Source organism: Stigmatopora argus, chromosome 12 (assembly GCF_051989625.1).
Source record: "Stigmatopora argus isolate UIUO_Sarg chromosome 12, RoL_Sarg_1.0, whole genome shotgun sequence".
NCBI lineage: Eukaryota > Metazoa > Chordata > Actinopteri > Syngnathiformes > Syngnathidae > Stigmatopora > Stigmatopora argus.
Genome location: NC_135398.1, coordinates 14510321 through 14528520, shown reverse-complemented (window position 1 = coordinate 14528520; position 18200 = coordinate 14510321). Strand labels below are relative to the sequence as shown.

General features: G+C 38.4%; 1 protein-coding gene across 3 annotated transcripts in view; it reads right to left on the bottom strand.

Moving 5' to 3' along the window:
* The window catches only part of rnf220a (ring finger protein 220a), a 153895-nt gene that overhangs the window by 16750 nt on the left and 118945 nt on the right, over positions 1-18200 (bottom strand). The window contains exons 4-8 of one of the 3 annotated variants that reach the window (XM_077615314.1): positions 16503-16554; positions 16151-16243; positions 11870-11912; positions 6497-6621; positions 5549-5678 (exon numbers count right to left, since the gene is read on the bottom strand). In XM_077615314.1, the coding sequence (XP_077471440.1) occupies positions 5549-5678; positions 6497-6621; positions 11870-11912; positions 16151-16243; positions 16503-16554 (443 nt within the window). Of the gene's footprint in view, positions 1-5548; positions 5679-6496; positions 6622-11869; positions 11913-12050; positions 12287-16150; positions 16244-16502; positions 16555-18200 lie in introns of those variants that run through there. The other 2 variants (XM_077615312.1, XM_077615313.1) reach the window with 2 other exon arrangements.

Genomic DNA, 18200 nt, shown 5'->3' with positions numbered 1-18200 from the left:
TTCTCCTTCTCAGTTGCTGCAGATTTTTCTTAGATTTGGTCTCCCACTTGCATGACCAACATTTATGAAGGTAGCTGTGTCTGTATTATTCAATAAAAAATGCTACAAATTAAAAATACTTTGTTTGATTTGAAATATTTCATGAATAGATGTAAAAGTTTTGTAGCAACTTTTTTGATTGAAGTAATGTTTTGTCTTTAGGCCATATTTGTAGGACATCTGTGTCTTCATAATCCAATACAAAAGGATGGTACTTAAAAAACCCTCAAAGAATTTCAATCAAAACAAAAGTATTTGAATGCACAAAAATTCCATTGGAACATTATTTTAATTTAAAATTTAACTTTTTAGTGTTTGGGCCATATTATGGGCAGTACAGTTGTGTTCAATCCCCAAAATATTTTCAATCAAAGAAAACCCCCAAATAAAAATGCAAATAATTTAAAAATAAAATTGGCCCCATAATCATTAACATTTTTTTCATGTATTCTTTAGGGAAATTTGGTGTTAATGTTAGCCATCAAGGTCTAGAGTAAACTATGCATCATTAATCACCAGATCAATACCATAAATGTAATAAAGCATGGTGGTAGCATCATGTTTTTAGGGTAAAAAAACCGAATAGCGCGATCTATTGAGACATTCTGGATGAAAACCCAGTGCAGACTGAACAGAATTTCAGAATTGGATGAATATTTACCTTTCAACACCAGAACAAGTTAACAACCTCTGAGTACATAAAGACAAGAAAGAAAACAAGGGAGGAATTTTATGTCAACCATGTAATGCCCCTGATCTCTCAACCAGATTCCAGACTTAAATCTGATTTTGTTCTGAAATGATGGTCTGAAAATTTCTATTCACTGACTCTCGCCATCAAACCTGACGTAAAATGAGAGGACCAGCCCAGAGGATTGGGTTAAAAAAATGTAGCACCATACTGAAATACAATTGAAGGTTAACATAGGACAAGGTGCATTAACAAAGTATTGAGCCAAAGATGGGGATATATATGTACGTTACATGGGATGTCTTTGCTAAATTATTCAGTTTTAGAATTAATCAGAAACAAGAAATTTGTAAATATCAAACAGTCACTGCATGTAAAAACCTGCAGAAAAGATGTAAATTAAATAAATCAATAGACTGAATGATGACCAATACATCCAACCAGCAACACCATGTTTCCATAGCAATTATCAGAACTCCCTGCTTTAGACAGTCTGGGATGCAGAGTCAAAGGTCATCACACAATCTTTGTGCCCTTTTCAGGTCGGAAGGAGGCACAAGAGATGAGTGAGTCCAGGCCCAAGGATATGAAACTGCCATCTTTGAAGTCAATTTACAAAGAAGAGATTTGTCCACGTTTTGAAACCATTTTACCCCTCTTAATCGGAAAAAATCTCTTTCATCTGTCTTTCAGGGCGGGCTGATATCAAATATAAAGATTTGTCCGTCTCACTCCCTCTATTTGTGCAATACTTCAATTATATTTGTTGTCTGGCAGCTTTAAAAACTGAGTAAAAGCCACCTGGAAAAAAAAGCCTCTGAATGGAAGAATTTGAGGGCCCTGACCTGAACCTCATCAAACACTATTCGGATTAAACGACAGGAGACTTTGTGAACCAGGCACTCTTTTTAAATCAGAACTTAAAGTAAAAGAATTGTGAAGTTGGCCAGCTGGATATGACTGTTTCTCCTTTGAAACACCTGAAGGGGGAAGGGATCAAATGGATGAGACCACGAGGCCAGATTTGTTGGAAAATGTCCACTGGGCTGTCCATGGAAGAAGGTGTTTAACTAGTGCACAGCTACACAATATTCCCTCTACTTGCAGGTACAGTGGTACCTCGACATACGAGTGGCCCGACATACAAGCAATTCGAGATACGAGTAAAATTTCGGGCAAATATTTATCTTGAGATACGAGACAAATTTTGATATATGAGCAGACAGCGGACGCGAGATGCTGAACATCATGGGAACAGTCTCTCTGGTCGGAACTCCCTCTTTGTAATGTCTCTGCGAGCACTGGGCGAAGCGCTGCATTTTTTCAGTAGTTTTTCTCCCCCATAAGTCAGTGCAAAAAGCGTATATACTACTTCTCATTGGCAAGTGGTCGTGCGTTATCCTATTGTGAGGACATTTGTGTGCAACATTTTTGTCATATCGCCCAGCTTTAATTTAATGTGATCTTCTTGGTTTATGTTTTCAATAGGAGTGAATGTGATCCGCCCAAAATCGAAAATATAAAAAATAAAAAAAATAACGTAGGACAATTTACATCAAACTGTTATTTTCATGCTTGGATGAATCACAATGCACTCGTTACCGAATTCATCCGGTTTACTGTTCAGTTGAATCAAATGCATAAGTAAGATGGCAGAGGCCGTAGTGATAGTGTGAATTTGACAAAACATGTAGGTGACAATTTTTTTGTATTTCGAAGTTCAGGGAGGTTGGCAGGAGTCCCGGAGTTTGCGTTACTTGTCCGGAGCCAACTGAAATTCCGGAGTAGTTGGCAGCTCTGTATCACATTAATATGCAGACGATGATATGAAACTCAAATATGGTCCAATCTTTGACTGTGATTGGCTGTTAGTGAGATCTAGGTGAACAATGGATGATGATACATGTTTGATCGTTTGATTTGCAGGAGATTGGTGACAACATTGTCATACCCATCGAATTTGGCAATCATCTTGACCGTGTCATGTGTTTGTACAAAACCATATTTGGAAAAAAAAGAACAGCAGTCACAACTCCTCATCACAGTGTTCTTTGTGTGCCAAAAAAAACCCGCAGAGGATCCTGCTTCACCTTGGACACCTCTTGAATTTGGCAAAGAGGCTTTACGTGACTTAGAATTAAGCCCTCAATAACCGATGCAGTAAATTTTCCTTTTCATCACCTTGATCTTTAAAAAAAATTAAAATCAGGTGTAGAAAAGCTATTGTTATTGTGAGTACAGTACTAAAAGTATTTACACATTTATTACATATTGATTATATTTAAATAATAATATATTACTGTTTTTACATATGGATACAACTGTGTAACGTTTAATATATAAATTTCTTGATATTGAATGGATAGAAAACATGTAAGGCATGTAGGGGTGATCCTACTTCGCGGTTTTTCATTTATCGCAGCAATATCTGGTTTACATTATCCATGAAATTGGAGGGAAGACAATATGTTCTCTGTTTCTATTCCACATGTGGTGATAGGATGTTATAGCTTAACAAAACAACAGAGCCTCTCCTCATCCTGCCTGCTAAAGATACTCCAAGCAGCATCTCGATCCATATAGCGGGCCATTTTCTATGAAAAGGTTATGTATTATGTGCTGTCTCTTGGAAACACAAACTTTCATGAGAAAATCCACCTTCTGGGTTTTGTGCTGCAAATTTATGTGTGTGTTCTTGTGTGAACACGCTTGAGTCCACCCTTTTCAAGTTAGTCTCCCCAGGCCACATCAGATATCTGTGCACATCACAAGGTGCCCTATTAAAGTCTAGCAGAAGGGTCCAGTGTCTGCTCGTTTACCAATGCTCAAGAGAGATCGACAACTGGGAGGGATAAATTGACTGACAGGGGGGCCACCTGCTAACCCTTGTGCTACTCTTTTAAAGTTTAGTTCAGAGTTTTTTTATTGAATTGTCTTGTTTGCCTGTATGGTATGAGACCGGCAAGCTGCATGTGAAGAATCAACCTGGACAAATAATGGAGAAAAGGGTGAGGCAAGAAGAGACGAGGATGAGGAGGTGACAAGGGTAAACACTGATAAACTACTTTTGTAGTTTTTTACTCCAAATTGGGGCGGGCCGGTGAAACGAGTGATTAGGGCGTCGGCCTCACAGCTCTGAGGTCCTGGGTTCAAATCCAGGTCACGTCCACCTGTGTGGAGTTTGCATGTTCTCCCCGGGCCTGCATGGGTTTCCTCCCACTTTCCAAAAACATGCATGGTAGGCTGATTGGACACTCTAATTTGCCCCTAGGTATGGGTGTGAGTGTGCATGGTTGTCCGTCTCCTTGTGCCCTGTGATTGGCTGACCACCGATTCAAGGTGATTGGGATGTTAATGACTCCCGTTCTCAACCATATTTTTAACTCGCTGCTGCATAGGTGTACAGACTACCTACATTATTTTCATTTTTTATAATATACCATATTTTCACTGCTATTTTATGAATGGACGACTGAAAGGGCGCTGTCTCCGTTGCAGGTGCAATTTTTATTTTTTGCCCAGAGAAAACGCACTCGATGGACATGCTGCAATGGTCGCGCTAGCAAAAATCAAATCAAATCAAATCAAATCAAATCAAATCAAATCAAATCAAATCAAATCAAATCAAATCAAATCAAATCAAATCAAATCAAATCAAATCAAATCAAATCAAATCAAATCAAATCAAATCAAATCAAATCAAATCAAATCAAATCAAATCAAATCAAATCAAATCAAATCAAATCAAATCAAATCAAATCAAATCAAATCAAATCAAATCAAATCAAATCAAATCAAATCAAATCAAATCAAATCAAATCAAATCAAATCAAATCAAATCAAATCAAATCAAATCAAATCAAATCAAATCAAATCAAAAGCCTTTATTTTCATCATACACAGCTGCGTATAACGAAATTGGTGATACTACTGAGTTGGATTGTGTTTTATTGATGTAATGTCTATTCGGGGTAATATAATTCAAAGCATTCAAACATCTACAAATCTTCTGAATCCGACAAAGAGTTCGCCAGGAGTGCTGGGTTCCATCTCATTGTCAGGGTCAGAGTTGTCGCCGGGGGGTTTCGTAATAGTGCTAATCATCTAATCTAGTCTCTCTGAACTCGTCTCCATGTCTTGTCTTATTCTTTCATTACTAACGCTATCCAACCTGGTTATGCTTAAAAAGAACCTCAACGTCTTTATCTCCACTACTTCTTGCGCCAACTCCTGACTTTTCCTCAGAGTTATTTTCTACTAGTTTTAATTAGTTTAATAAGGTAAATAAAGTCAGTTATGTGATTAACTGCTTGCACTGAGCCACCCTGCACAAAAAGTTGACAGGCTCAAACAGCTTTACCCCTTTCTTCATCCTCTGAGTTAGCCATTTTTTACACCTTGACACTTTTTCCATTTAAGTTAATGTAATTTACTTATATAAAGGACCAGCAATTAATTGTTTAAATTCAACAAGTTTTAAGTCAAAACAAGGTACGTTATTTTATTTTAATTACATTTGTTTGTTTGTTACAACTCATCTTATTTATCTATTCTGATTTTCTCTCTCTCACCAGGCTCTGCAAACTCTGTCTATGCCCCTTTTGTTAAGACACGCAAATGCATTATATCTGGGTCAACAAACAACAATTAAAAGCATTTTTGTAACCTTCAAACTCACTTCCCCCTTTCCAAATTATTTTCAATTTGACAGAAATACATTATTGATTCCCTGAATTTAAATTTCACTAATATAGCCAGGGAAGAAACTATTCTTTAAAATGATGGTTGTTTCGAGAAAAGAGAAAACACCAGCCATACCTCTGAAGCCTCCTTCAAGAAGTGCAGTAGCTCTGATCCGCTTCTGTCCTGCCCACTCATACTCCTCAAAGCCACGTCCACTGTCACCATCCATGTCCACAGAATCATCATCACCTAGCACACCCTCACGCTGACAACACAAAGGAATATGTTAATGAGGCCAAAAATAAAAATATTTTCACATAACAACTCATGTTTGTGTGATAATTTAAGATTTTACTGATTAGGAGGAACACGACTTTGAAAACATTTTCAGATTTGTCTATCTTTTATGAACTGAACACAAGTTACAATGTCAATTGTACGGGAATCCAACCATTACTTAAATGGCTAAATTGTAAGTTGAATTCCCGTGAGTTAAAAGCGAATGTTTGGCATATAGTTGGATATTGGAATTTGTTTGTGATGCAGTGGCAAGTGAATTTCCCTCGTGGGGATGAATAAAGTTCTATTCCATTCTAAAGGTCAGCACATGAGATATTGGATACATGAAGCATAGCACAATACAGTGTTGAAAAGTGCAGTTAGGAAACAAGGTGTTAGAATGTCTACATCTACTACAAGAAATTATTGAGAAGTGAAGTATATAGTGGTCACCACCACTAGTCTACAAGATAGGGTTGTTTGTTTTACCAGAGCAGCATGCCAGAGGTCAAGATGCATAAGGATCATCGGGGAGAAAAGCAACTGAAAGAAGTTCCATCTATTTTCAAAAAGCTTATTTGAATGATCTTAAAACATGAGAAATTATCTCGATATGATGCATATGCATGTTTACCATCTGAGAAAAAGACACTGATGACAATATAAACTACAAGTGGTTATGTGAGCTATGCTCAGACTAAAGTAGAGAGAAGCTTGGATAATTTCAGGAGGAAGTTAAGATAGTGAGTGACAGGCTGTCCAACTGGCAGTTAGGCAGGGCTCGGGTTCCCTCGAATTTACTACCTGGATGAGGCATTGCTCCACATGTCTACTCATTTCATCCTCGCTCCCAGCCAATGGGGTACTGCACAGCGGACATACCTGCCCCCCATCTTCAGGTTTTCTCCTCTTCATCTTCCCGATACGAGCTGGAAGTCAGAAAAAGAGAGAGAATAATACTCACTTTAGTTTGACATATAAAGTCAACCTCTTTAAGTCACAATAGAGACAGGCAGTGAACAATTTTAACAAGTGTATACCCCCCTTTTTTTTAGCTCAACTACATCTAAAATTCCCCATTTGGTAATGAAAACAACCGCACATGACATCTGTGTCTACCCTTCACTATCCATAACACACACAGTTAATTCGGAATTTAACCGAGAAGAACAGCCATCATTGCGATCAAAGCCGTTTTTTTCTTAACTGTAAATGGCATACAGGGGCATTAATTTTTAGAGAGCAGGGTGAGGGAAAGAGAGACCATGGCAAGGATGATCACAGTCGACGAGGGGGGTGAGTCTGTGAAAGGCAATATGCCGTTAGTGTAGCGGAGGAGAAGAGGGGGATGGTGCGGTGATGCTAATTGAGGGGAGCGTTGTTAAATAGAGAATGAAAAAAGGCGGCTAATTACAGCTGGCAAGGATCTCTGCCTTATCGCCTAGCTGTGGGGCAAGTTAAGAAAAATTCCTAGTTGCATGTGAAAGCAGAGGGCAAGTAATATGGAGGGTGACTCTGAAATTGTGGAATTTTCAGGCGCTTTAAAAATGCTTACTTTATAAAGGAACAACCTGTTAGGACAATAGACCTTTGGAAGTTAACCCACACTTGTTTAAAAGCTATTTTCTAGCATTAGAAGAGCTATTGAATTAAATCAAACTTTTCGTGCAGTACTCTTGGGTCAAGACAGTCGAACCAAAAACATACCGTATTTATTCGAGAATAACGTTCACCCGTGTATAACGCAGACCCATAATTTGTGACTAAAAATTGGTATACATTTTTTTTCCATTTTTTCTCAGCTCATACCAAGAATTGCACCGGTACTAGTAACTGGCAAATGCTGAACACAAGTCGCCATGACAAAACATTTATTCACAACATGTTACGGAATCATGGTAAAGCAAACTACTACCAGTATGAACACAATTCTCAAATTGAATTTACAATTTTAAATCCTTAAAGTCTAATTCATCATCATAATGTTTAAAAAAAATTAAAGTGTGATTTATCATCATCAGATTTAACAAACAATTGATTCCATTCTTCTTGAGCGAGGATAGCGCTCCCTGGGCGCACCCCTGAGAGCAGGTGCCCTCCTAATGTTTCCCTGGAGCAACTTTTATTTATTTTATTTTTTTATTTTTATTTTACCCCTTTTACCCTATAAACATGCTAAAGGCTATCTGGAGAGGGTGGGCTGTTGTAAAAGGTAGATTATCGCCATCTAGCGGACAAAGAAATGTTTTACGCCTCCCGTTATAACGGCTGCGGAGGGCATTTTTTCACCGGGATTTGGTCATAAAAGCGAAGACTGTGTATAACGCGCACCTGAACATTGCTTCACTTTTTTGGTACAAAATTTTGCGTTATACTCGAATAAATACGGTACTTCAAAAAAAATAAGCCTCCAATTATTATTCGGCTTTCCAGCATGCCACTGTAAAGCCACTGTAAAGGGTTGGCTACCGGCGGTTTGCTGCTAGAACACCGTTCCTGTAGCACACAAGTTGCAGCCGGCCTCCCCAGGGCTACTATAACCCACCTCGTCAACTACCGTACATCTGCTTTAACAGGGATTACGTGTATGATACAAATCACCGTTATATGCAAACAAAAAGACAGGCATGACAAGGAGACTGTGGGAGAGGAGGCAATGTTGAGAGTAAAAAACAGAAAGTATGAAAAGAAATAACAATCCTTATTGAATTAGTTGTCAACATTGTCATAACTTATTGAAGAATCTTAGCAGCTATATTTAAAGAGACACAAATAAATGTTCAATATTTTGAATTGTTTCATGACTAAGTCAAAATGGAAGTGAGGCCAGATTGAACTGTGTTATCTGTGTAATTTGTTTTTAATTTGATTTCAACTTTGCAAGTTAGGTCGTTCTACAAACAAAAAGTTTTGAAATCGGTCACGGTGTGATATCATGTTAATATTGTTAGGTTACAAATATTCTAAGGAGCACTGACCACTCAGGAAAGCTGTCTGGAGGTTACCACTTCCAAGTTCTAAAATGTGCCACATTAAGCAGTACATATACTATATGAAAGGTGCTGTTGTTTGTCACTGCCCCTGCAAGGCTGTTTGCCATTTAGCTGGCCAAAATGCACTATTCTCTGCTATCTAAAGGTGGGATGCACATTGGCACCTACACCTTTGACGCTGAACAAAACAATATAAATCTTTATTTCAAAATGTTATTTTTTCTATTAGTATTACTGATATTAATACACCTGGTCCTGCAATTCATTTAGTTGTCAGATGGCACTCAATTTGCGTTGTCTAGGGGTACTTGGACGATTCGCCGAAAGCCGTTTGGCCGACGGACAGTCCGCCGAACGGACGTTTTGCGCGCTCGCCCCGCCCCCGGATCGTGTGTGTACATGTTTTTCAACCTCGGCCTGCGGGCCATATACGGCCCGTTACAGGTAACATTCATTTAGGAATGACAAGGGCATGTACTGCCCCCCGCTGGACATATTTCTAAATACAAGTACGTACTACAATGTGCTGCCAATTTTTTATATTTTTTATTTTATCCTTGCGTTTAAAGTAGTAGCCATTTGGACACGGAATGTAATTGATCAAAGCTGGGGATTGATGTCTGACACTGAGAAAAAACAACACTAGAAGACTTATGTGAAAGTCTAAGTGCCTTGCACAGACTAGAGGGCTTAGAGAACAATACCCAAAAAGGCCATGGAACACACTTTTACTTCCAGTTTAATTTTAAATAATTTCCCATTATTTTAGGAAATATATATTCAAAATGATTTGCTGAGAAGCTTAATTCAAAGATTAATCTCAACGTTTTCTATGCTGGTGTAAGTTTTCTGGAGTAGGATTTCTGGATTTACAATTTCATTACAGTAGCACTTACTGTTACTACTACTTTATTTTCTCTATTTCTTCTGTCATGTACTGTTCTGCGTGATCTCCAAATGGCTACTACTTTAAACGCAAGGATAAAATAAAAAATATGAAAAATCGGCAGCATATTGTACTACGTACTTGTATTTAGAAATATGTCCAGCGGGGGGCAGTAAATGCCCTTGTTATTCCTAAATGAATGCTATCTGTAACGGGCCGTATATTGCCCGTGGGCCGAGGTTGAAAAAAATGTACACACGATCCGGGGGCGGAACGAGCGCGCGGATCCCGTCTCGGCGAAACGTCCGTTCAGCGAACTGTCCATCTGCCAAACGTCTTTTGGCGAATCGTCTGGTCACGTTGTCTTGGTACAATATGCCATAATAGTACCACAAATTGGCCTCAAAATGTCACCTTCTCCTAGCTCTCTGAGTCATGCATGCACTACAGTCACCCCCCGTGACCCTAGTGATGATAAAGCGGTTCAGAAAATGAGATGAGATGAAAAATTAATTCATTGATGATCAAGCACTTTATGCTAAATTAATATATAGTAATAGATAATTAGATATTGATACATTTGCGGCAGGTCAATTTCATGTCAATTCAAAATTTAAATGAAGTGACAAGGGCAGTCATAAATATTGTGCAATGTGTCAACAAATAAAAAAGAGTGCCATTAAATGGCCCTCAAAGTGATTTTTTTTATTTCCATATTCCAGACTACGCAGGTCGAATGCAGCACAATGACAATTACACAATTGTTGTGGAGATTCATTGACTAGCATGGCCGAAATATGTAAGAAGCCTTGCAAAATATGATATATCTGGATCTCGATAACTATAATCAATTTAAATTGACCAGTCCAACCAGAATTTACATTTTGCAAGAATGAATTATTTAGAACTCTAGTCATGTTGCGACTTTTGATTTTGATAGTCATTTAAGATTTTTCTAGCACGTATGTCTTTTCTGTTACGAGGTATTTTTTTTCCACCCCAGGATAGTTATTTCTCTACATAGAAATATGAAAACAGGTGATTTAATTTTACTCATTTATAAAGACAAGTGTTTTTCCAAATGTGTTTTGTGATGTCATAGACTACAACAAATAAAAGAAAAGATTAAAACAATGTTTGTGTACTGCAATATTGAGATACTTGCCTGACTTTTTTTGTAAATGAGGTAAAAAGTGACAATCAAAAGCAGAGGCTGGATTTACACTGAATGTAACTTTAACACCAGGCAGTTATAAAATGCAGATTTTTTTTATATACATAATGGAAGTATTAAGTAAGTTTTAATGAGCAACATCATTGTAAAGTCATAAAAATCTCCACAAACAGCACTGAGAGTAAAATTGTATTCATCACTATTGTTAGCGATGTGTTTTGACCTCGTATCCACACATTCCTTTTTTTGTTCTGGAGGTTTTTAAGATGAGCAGAGGCAACAAAGAAACTGAGGGTCTCAGGGTGTGTTCCTCACTCAGCAAGGCTTTAATTTAATGAATGAGGACACACAATTCAACATCTCCATTTTATATATCCCATTCTCAGCAGGCAAAAATGGCTGTTAATGTCCGGGGCATATTTCAATCCAAATAAGAAGTTGTTTTATATTCCTTATGGGTTTTGGTATGAGATACAAAATTAACTTTGCAGAAAAATTTAGTATCATGTGTTAAGCAGAAAGGAATACAAGGATTTTAAAATTAAACTGTGGTTATGTAAGTAAATTGAAAGAAAATGCAAACAAGATAAATAATGCATAACACTGTTCACTTTTACAACAAGGGTGGCCCAGCGAGTGAGTGGATAGCGCTTTGGCCTCACAGTTGGGGACCTGGATTCAAATCCAGGTCGGTCCACTAGTGTGGAGTTTACATGTTCTCCCTGGCCTGCGTGGGTTTTCTCCGGGCACTCCGGTTTCCTCCCACATTCCAAAGACATGCATGGTAGGCTGATTGGATCAGCTGGGATAGGATCCAGCACCCCCCGCGACCAGATTCAGAAAATGATATGAGATGAAACTTTTACAACATACAGTTTGAGCATTTTGCAGGTGAGTTGTTTCACGTGCCCGGTCCAAACTTGCAGTGTCGCTTGAATGCATGTTGTATGAATAATTTGGGCATGGGAATTAAATAAATTAAGACTCTGCAATCTAAATCCAGCCTGTACACCAGGTAATATAGATAAAAATCAACTGTTATCCAATTAAGAATGCAGAAAAACAATGAAAAAGTACGATAAAACGTCAATATAGTAAAGGATGAAAGCTTATTGTTTACATACCATTCAGCCGCGTTTGTCTGTTTGCGCGAACTCGTAAAAATGTCTACAAAAAGAGAAGAGAATGCAAAAATATATACATTAGATAATCAGGAAACATTTGGATGCATTTCCATGTACAATTGTGGCTCTGGTAAGGGAGATTGCAATGGATACTAAATGGTTATGCAAGTCCAAAACCTACTTCTAGCTTGTTTTCCACATCCTCCATTCCAACAAGGCTTCACACAGGGCTTTTTGAGCAGCGGCAAAAACTAAGTGCAGTATTCAGCACGAGCGTACTTCCAGAGTCAGCACACTAGGAATAACATTTTGCGACTTCTATATTTTAAAACGGATGGAAGAGATTGAAACTGGCGCCCGCTCTGTCGACAGAGCGGCAGACACGAACGCCATGTTAGGTTGTTGTGATCACGTGACTTTCGCAGACGGAAGTGTAAGAGGATAAACGGCTGATATAATCTTTAACCGCTAGATGGAGCCAAAGAAAAGATTTTTGTGTTGTCCGGTGACTGCCATCCTCAACTATTTTCCTACTTTGATCAACTACTAGATCAAATAAATACGTTAATATAGCCATATAATTGATGTTAGGTTATACGGCTTTGCATGGATTTTGAAAGTAGTTTTTCCTCGCTGTTGATACATTTTCTGAATGCTTGGAAAATAATTTTACAAAGCTTACAGTCCATCTATCAATTTTCCAAACCCTTATTAGGCTTGCCAAAGATGTGTTAGAAATAATCATTTTGACAATAGGCGAGAAACAAGGCAATACTGAACAGGGAGTTCAACAGACATTGATAGTTGACATAATTGATTTAAATGCTGTTATGTACCCACATTTATACTTACAATGTTATGTAGTATTCACAAAACAAATGCACAACATTATAGATGCAACATAAAGAGCCAATACCTTAGTTTTGAAGAAAATTGCTTTTAAAATTATGTCAATATTTTGTGGACACACCATATATAATAGTCATACGAAGGTGGCGTAGGCCGTAATGGACATGTTGGCACTTTGGCATTTAGAGGAGGGCAAAATTAGTTTCTCAAGCTTTGTTTCCTGGGCCCCTAAGGGTTTCCATCTTGATCCCACCAGTAGCATAATAAAGATTAAGCCATGCAACTCTAAACACACATAACCCTGTACTGTAAAACTCTTCAGTTCAGTTATCGTTACTTCGTGCAAATCTTCCAGAGAGTTAATAAATTCAAACAAACGCCCCAATGGACGCATGCATTTATCAGACACAAAACTGATGTGAGATGCTCTCCCCTTGTTAGTTATTATAAGTGAGAGAATCTTCTATTCATAGAGGGGAAAAAAAACCTACACCTCACTTTTTGATTAAAGCCTAGGTTTGGGGGAGATCTATGATAGTGTAGTACTGCATTACAGTCCTGTTAAAGTTTTACTATTAACCTGAAATTACTTGTGCTACAAAGTTCATCTAAGTGAAATGTGAAAAGTGCAAGATACAGTAATACAGATGTATGTAACTATGCCATGTTCAAGTTTAGTTTCAAATACAGGCTCAGTAAAATGAGTACGATGGTCCGCTCTAAAACTGATCAAAGCCAAATATGTACAGGAGGTCAGGTCAACTCAATATATTACAGTGTACCTTGACATACGAGTGCTCCAACATACGAGGAATTTGAGATACGACTAAAATTCCGAGCAAATATTTGCCTTGAGATACGAGACACATTTTGAGATACGAGCATACGAGACAGCCAGGTGGCCGAGACGCGAGAGGCTGCTTATGATTTCAGCGCACTACTGAACAGTCTTTCTCACCGCATCTCCCTCGTGCAAAGATATCTATGAACAATGGGCGAAGCGTTGCATTTTCTGCATGTTATTTTGCGTTAGTCAGTGCTGAATTAAGGGAAAAACAAGGGGTCCAAAGAAAGCCGGTGCAATGAAGGGTAGTGCGAAGAAAGGGCGTATGATGACAATCGATATTAAGAATGAAATAATCGAAAAACATGAGTAGTGTTCGCGTGACTGAGCTGGCTCACAAATGCGTATGGAGAAGCGGGAAGTTCACCTCGAAAGCCACGGTACATCACCCTTTTTGCCTTGTTATTGCACAAGAAGTTTTAAATTTAGTGTAACGTAAGATTAAAACTTGTTTTAAGTGTGTGATTAGGAATCTAAGTTCATTTAAGTTAAATTTAAATTTTATGTTATGTTACGAGCAAATCTCTCTCTCTGTGCGTTGTACTGAATAATGTCTCATTTTAGTATTAAACATCATAACCACTAGTTATTTGTTACTCTGTTAGTAGATGGTGAATTTCAACCAATAAAAATATGTTTTTCCATTGTAATATATCCCGTTTTTTGGTGTGTGTTTTTTCAGAGGGTGTATTTAGTTAATTTCTATGGGAAATGTTGATTTGAGATACGAGTAAATCGACATATGAGCTCGGTACACGGTCAATTGGTCGCCGGTCTTTTGGTCGCCGATCTTTTGGTCGCCGGTCTTTTGGTCGCCCAGAAGGTAAGTGATAATTACCATTTAAATCGTTGCTCAAATTCCCTAAATACAAACTGCGAATTACTATTTAGTCATACTTAATGCCCTAGTAATTATTAGGCTAAAGAAAAGCTCCAAATTTCCCGGACTTTTATTGTTTTTTGTTGGAGAACCTGTTAAGACCCTGACTGACGTACCTTCCTAAGGAGACAACTCATGTACATACAAACTCTTATACACTCACACGTCGGCTCAGTGAAACTGCTCATGGCCATTGTTGGCTTTTATTGATGCGTAGACCGTGTTGTTTTACCTTGTTTTGTCGCCGGTCTTTTGGTCGTCAGTCTTCTGGTCGCCGGTCTTTTGGTCACCCGTTGTCGTGGTCCGGGGGACCAAAAGACCGCGACCAAAAGACCGCGACCAAAAGACCGCGACCAAAAGACAGCGACCTCGGTCCCGGAACGCATTGCGCTCGTATCTCAAGGTATGACTGTAATATATTATAGAACTGAAAGTCCAAACTAGTATATGTGCTGACAAAAGCATCCTCAATCATGGTCTGGATGCCCTTTCCATGACACTAAAACAGGAAGGAGAAGATCCGTCCTCAGATCATCATCCATCAACAACACCTGACAACATTCCCATTCTTCTCCTTTAAGACCCCCTCCCACTGTGACTCCAGGAAGAGGCTTACTCCAGCTACTAATATATAACTATCAAACACTTATTTTTGAGGGCAGGGGTGTTGAGGCAGACTGACAGCAATAGAGAAAAAAAGTTGCAAAGTGCCATTATGATTCATTTTCAGGGTTTTCACCGACCGACTTAATCATATGTATAATATAAGGGGATTTCTGCAGTTTCACTTAATGAGAAAATCTACTTTATAGCTATAAGGTCTTTATGAGCTGTGTCATCTAGAACGTAAGGACGTCACGCCTACGTGACTTAATAGTTCTTATTATATGGTGTCAAGGGGAAACCCACTTAACCTAAAGATGTATCTCGGCCTGTAAAACAAACCAGACGTTTGATAAACGTGAAGCTAAAACTAGTCAGGGTGAAAACAAACGTTAAAAAAAAAACCCACACACACAATTTTACATCTTCTTCTATTCCTACTTACATATTATTATTCATGCCTGTCATGTCTGTCTGCTTGCACTCAACTCTTTTTTTCTCTCTCTTTTTTCTGGCACCTGGTTTAGCTGTATGGACGGGCTCAACAAACCTGTTGCACTCTAGTATCACCTAGTATTTAAAAATACCTGGCACAGTAAATTGCTGTTTGGTTATAGCCTTTCTAACCGTTGTGTGTCTCCTAATTTTCCTATGGTTGTGCATTTCTTATTGCTATCATTTTGTACTTTGTGTCCTAATGTTTTGGTAGGTTTTGAAATTCTTTAGTTTTGAGTTTTTCAGACCATTTATCCTTTTTGGTCTTCAAACGGCTTGGTTTGTGCTGATTTAGTTAAACTTTGTTATTGCTGTTTTCTCTCATTCTCCCTTTCTTTAGTAAATGTTAATATGCTTGATTACTATCTTTTGAGGCCTTGTCGGGATGCACCTTCAATGGCGTGCAGTTTCATAACAACGGTTACAAAATATGATGTACTGAGTATGCACAAATAAATAAATACATTTAAAACACATGCCAAGGTGAAATTCCCTAATAAACCTAAACTCTAATGGATTTTTCATTGGAGAATTGTATATGGTACACTTATTGTATAGTCACATGAACTCGAGAACATTTTGCATGTTTGTGTTTTCTTTCGTTTGTGACCTGGTATCTGTCCGAGTGGTGGGCGTCTTCAGACAACGGTGAGACCACGGGAGATTCTCCCTCACGCTTGATGTGCACTGATAACAGCATTGACTGCACAGGGGGAGAGAATTAAAGAAAGTTATACCATGTCATATCAGTTTGTTTTTGTATATACTCTCTCTCTCTCTCTCTCTCTCTCTCTCTCTCTCTCTCTCTCTCTCTCTCTCTCTCTCTCTCTCTCTATATATATATATATATATATATATATATATATATATATATATATATATATATATATATATATATATATATATATATATATATATATATATATATATATATATAATACATACTCTGGTACTCATCTCACCTTGGGAGTTCCTGGAGTGACTGCTCCATCCTTGGGTGATGGGATCTTACTGCTGTTTAAGAAAGAAAAAAGAAGACAACATATATATTTGTTCAGTTCTGTGTATTCCAGTCATTAAATTCCCAAGCCGTTTATCCTCACAAGGGATGCAGGGGTTCTGGAGCCTATCCCAGCCAAAAACGGGTACAGCCTGAATTTGCCAGCCATCTCATCTCTCATTTTCTGAACCGCTTTATCCTCATTAGGGTCACGGGGGGTGCTGGAACCAATCCCCACCTTTTTAATTTACAATCTGCACGCCTCACTTCTGTTCTGATGCTCTCGTACATGTGTTATATTATTCTAACAAACCTCTTTGTGTGCCCACCTGATGGTGTAGTGGTTACCTTTGGTGCCTGCAGGCACAGTCTTTATTCCCATTCATTGCGAATGGAAGATGAATGAATACTTCTGCCACTCCAAACCACTTCAAGCAGTACCACAGTTCCTCTAACATTCATATGTTTTCTCTACTTTTAAATATAAGACAGAATGTAGGTACTTCTGACATTTCCCATACTTAGTTACATACAGTGGCGGGCCATCAGGGCCTTCAAGGCCTTCTCTGCTGGTCTAAGAAATATCTGAATCATATATTATATTTTGTCCATCAATACTTATTAAATAATTCCAAATTGTCTGTTAGCTTCCTTTCATTGCGTTTCCTCCTAGTTGCACTGCTTCCAGATGTGTGTTTTCATATTGAAGCATTTAACCAATCACATTTCAGTCATTATTTGTTCCTAGGGTCAGAAATCTGCCTCAAGGCCTTCACAATCAGTTCTGCAGGCTCTGCTGCATTAAACAAGCGTCGATAAGACTGTTGCATTAACCAGTCAGATTTCAAGTTGGCAACACCACAATGCCTTGTCGCAGGCGTAGGGATATGTCATCGCTTTCACCAACTATGATTGGCTAGTGATAGAGTGGGCTAGCCAGAGCTACAAAACTGTATCTGGAGCGAGCTGCACAAGCAAATATATTGTTGTGTTGATTTAAAGCCATTTTCAAGACGGACTATGCCAGAAATACAACAGGACAGGCTCGACTTTCAGCATTAGCTTTGATGGCGATTGAAAGGAAGCAAGAAAGAAAGGAGGATGGATATTGTGTACAGTTAAAAAGGATTTTTGGTGAGTAAAATATGGCTATATTCCTAAATAATATTTCAATTGTGGGCCCGGTTCTGGAAGTGGATTTTACCCCATTTTAGTGCAATTTTTGCAGTTTCGCATATGAACGTATTTGGACGTATCAACGTTCATCGCTGTCTTTTTCCTGGGGAAATGATACTCTGGGCCCGGTTCTAATGTCTAAAAAGCTCCAGTATTTGTATTTAATCAATAAATGCTGTTTTCGGCTGGGTTTTACCACATTTTTGGGCAACGTTTGCCGGTACGCCATTGGCGTTCATCACTGTCTTTTCCCGGGAAAATCACCCCCCTGGCCCGGTTGTAATGTCTGAAAAACTCCAGTATTTGTATTTAATCATTAAATGCTGCTAGGAAGTGGATTTTACCCCATTTTTGTGCATTGATTTATTGATTATTTTTATGTGTCGCAGCTGTAGCTGCAGTAGAGATTTTATAGCCATAAAATAGTTTTTGAGGGTTGGATTGATTCGTTGAAGGCGCTACGAGAAAATGCACGGACCGCCAC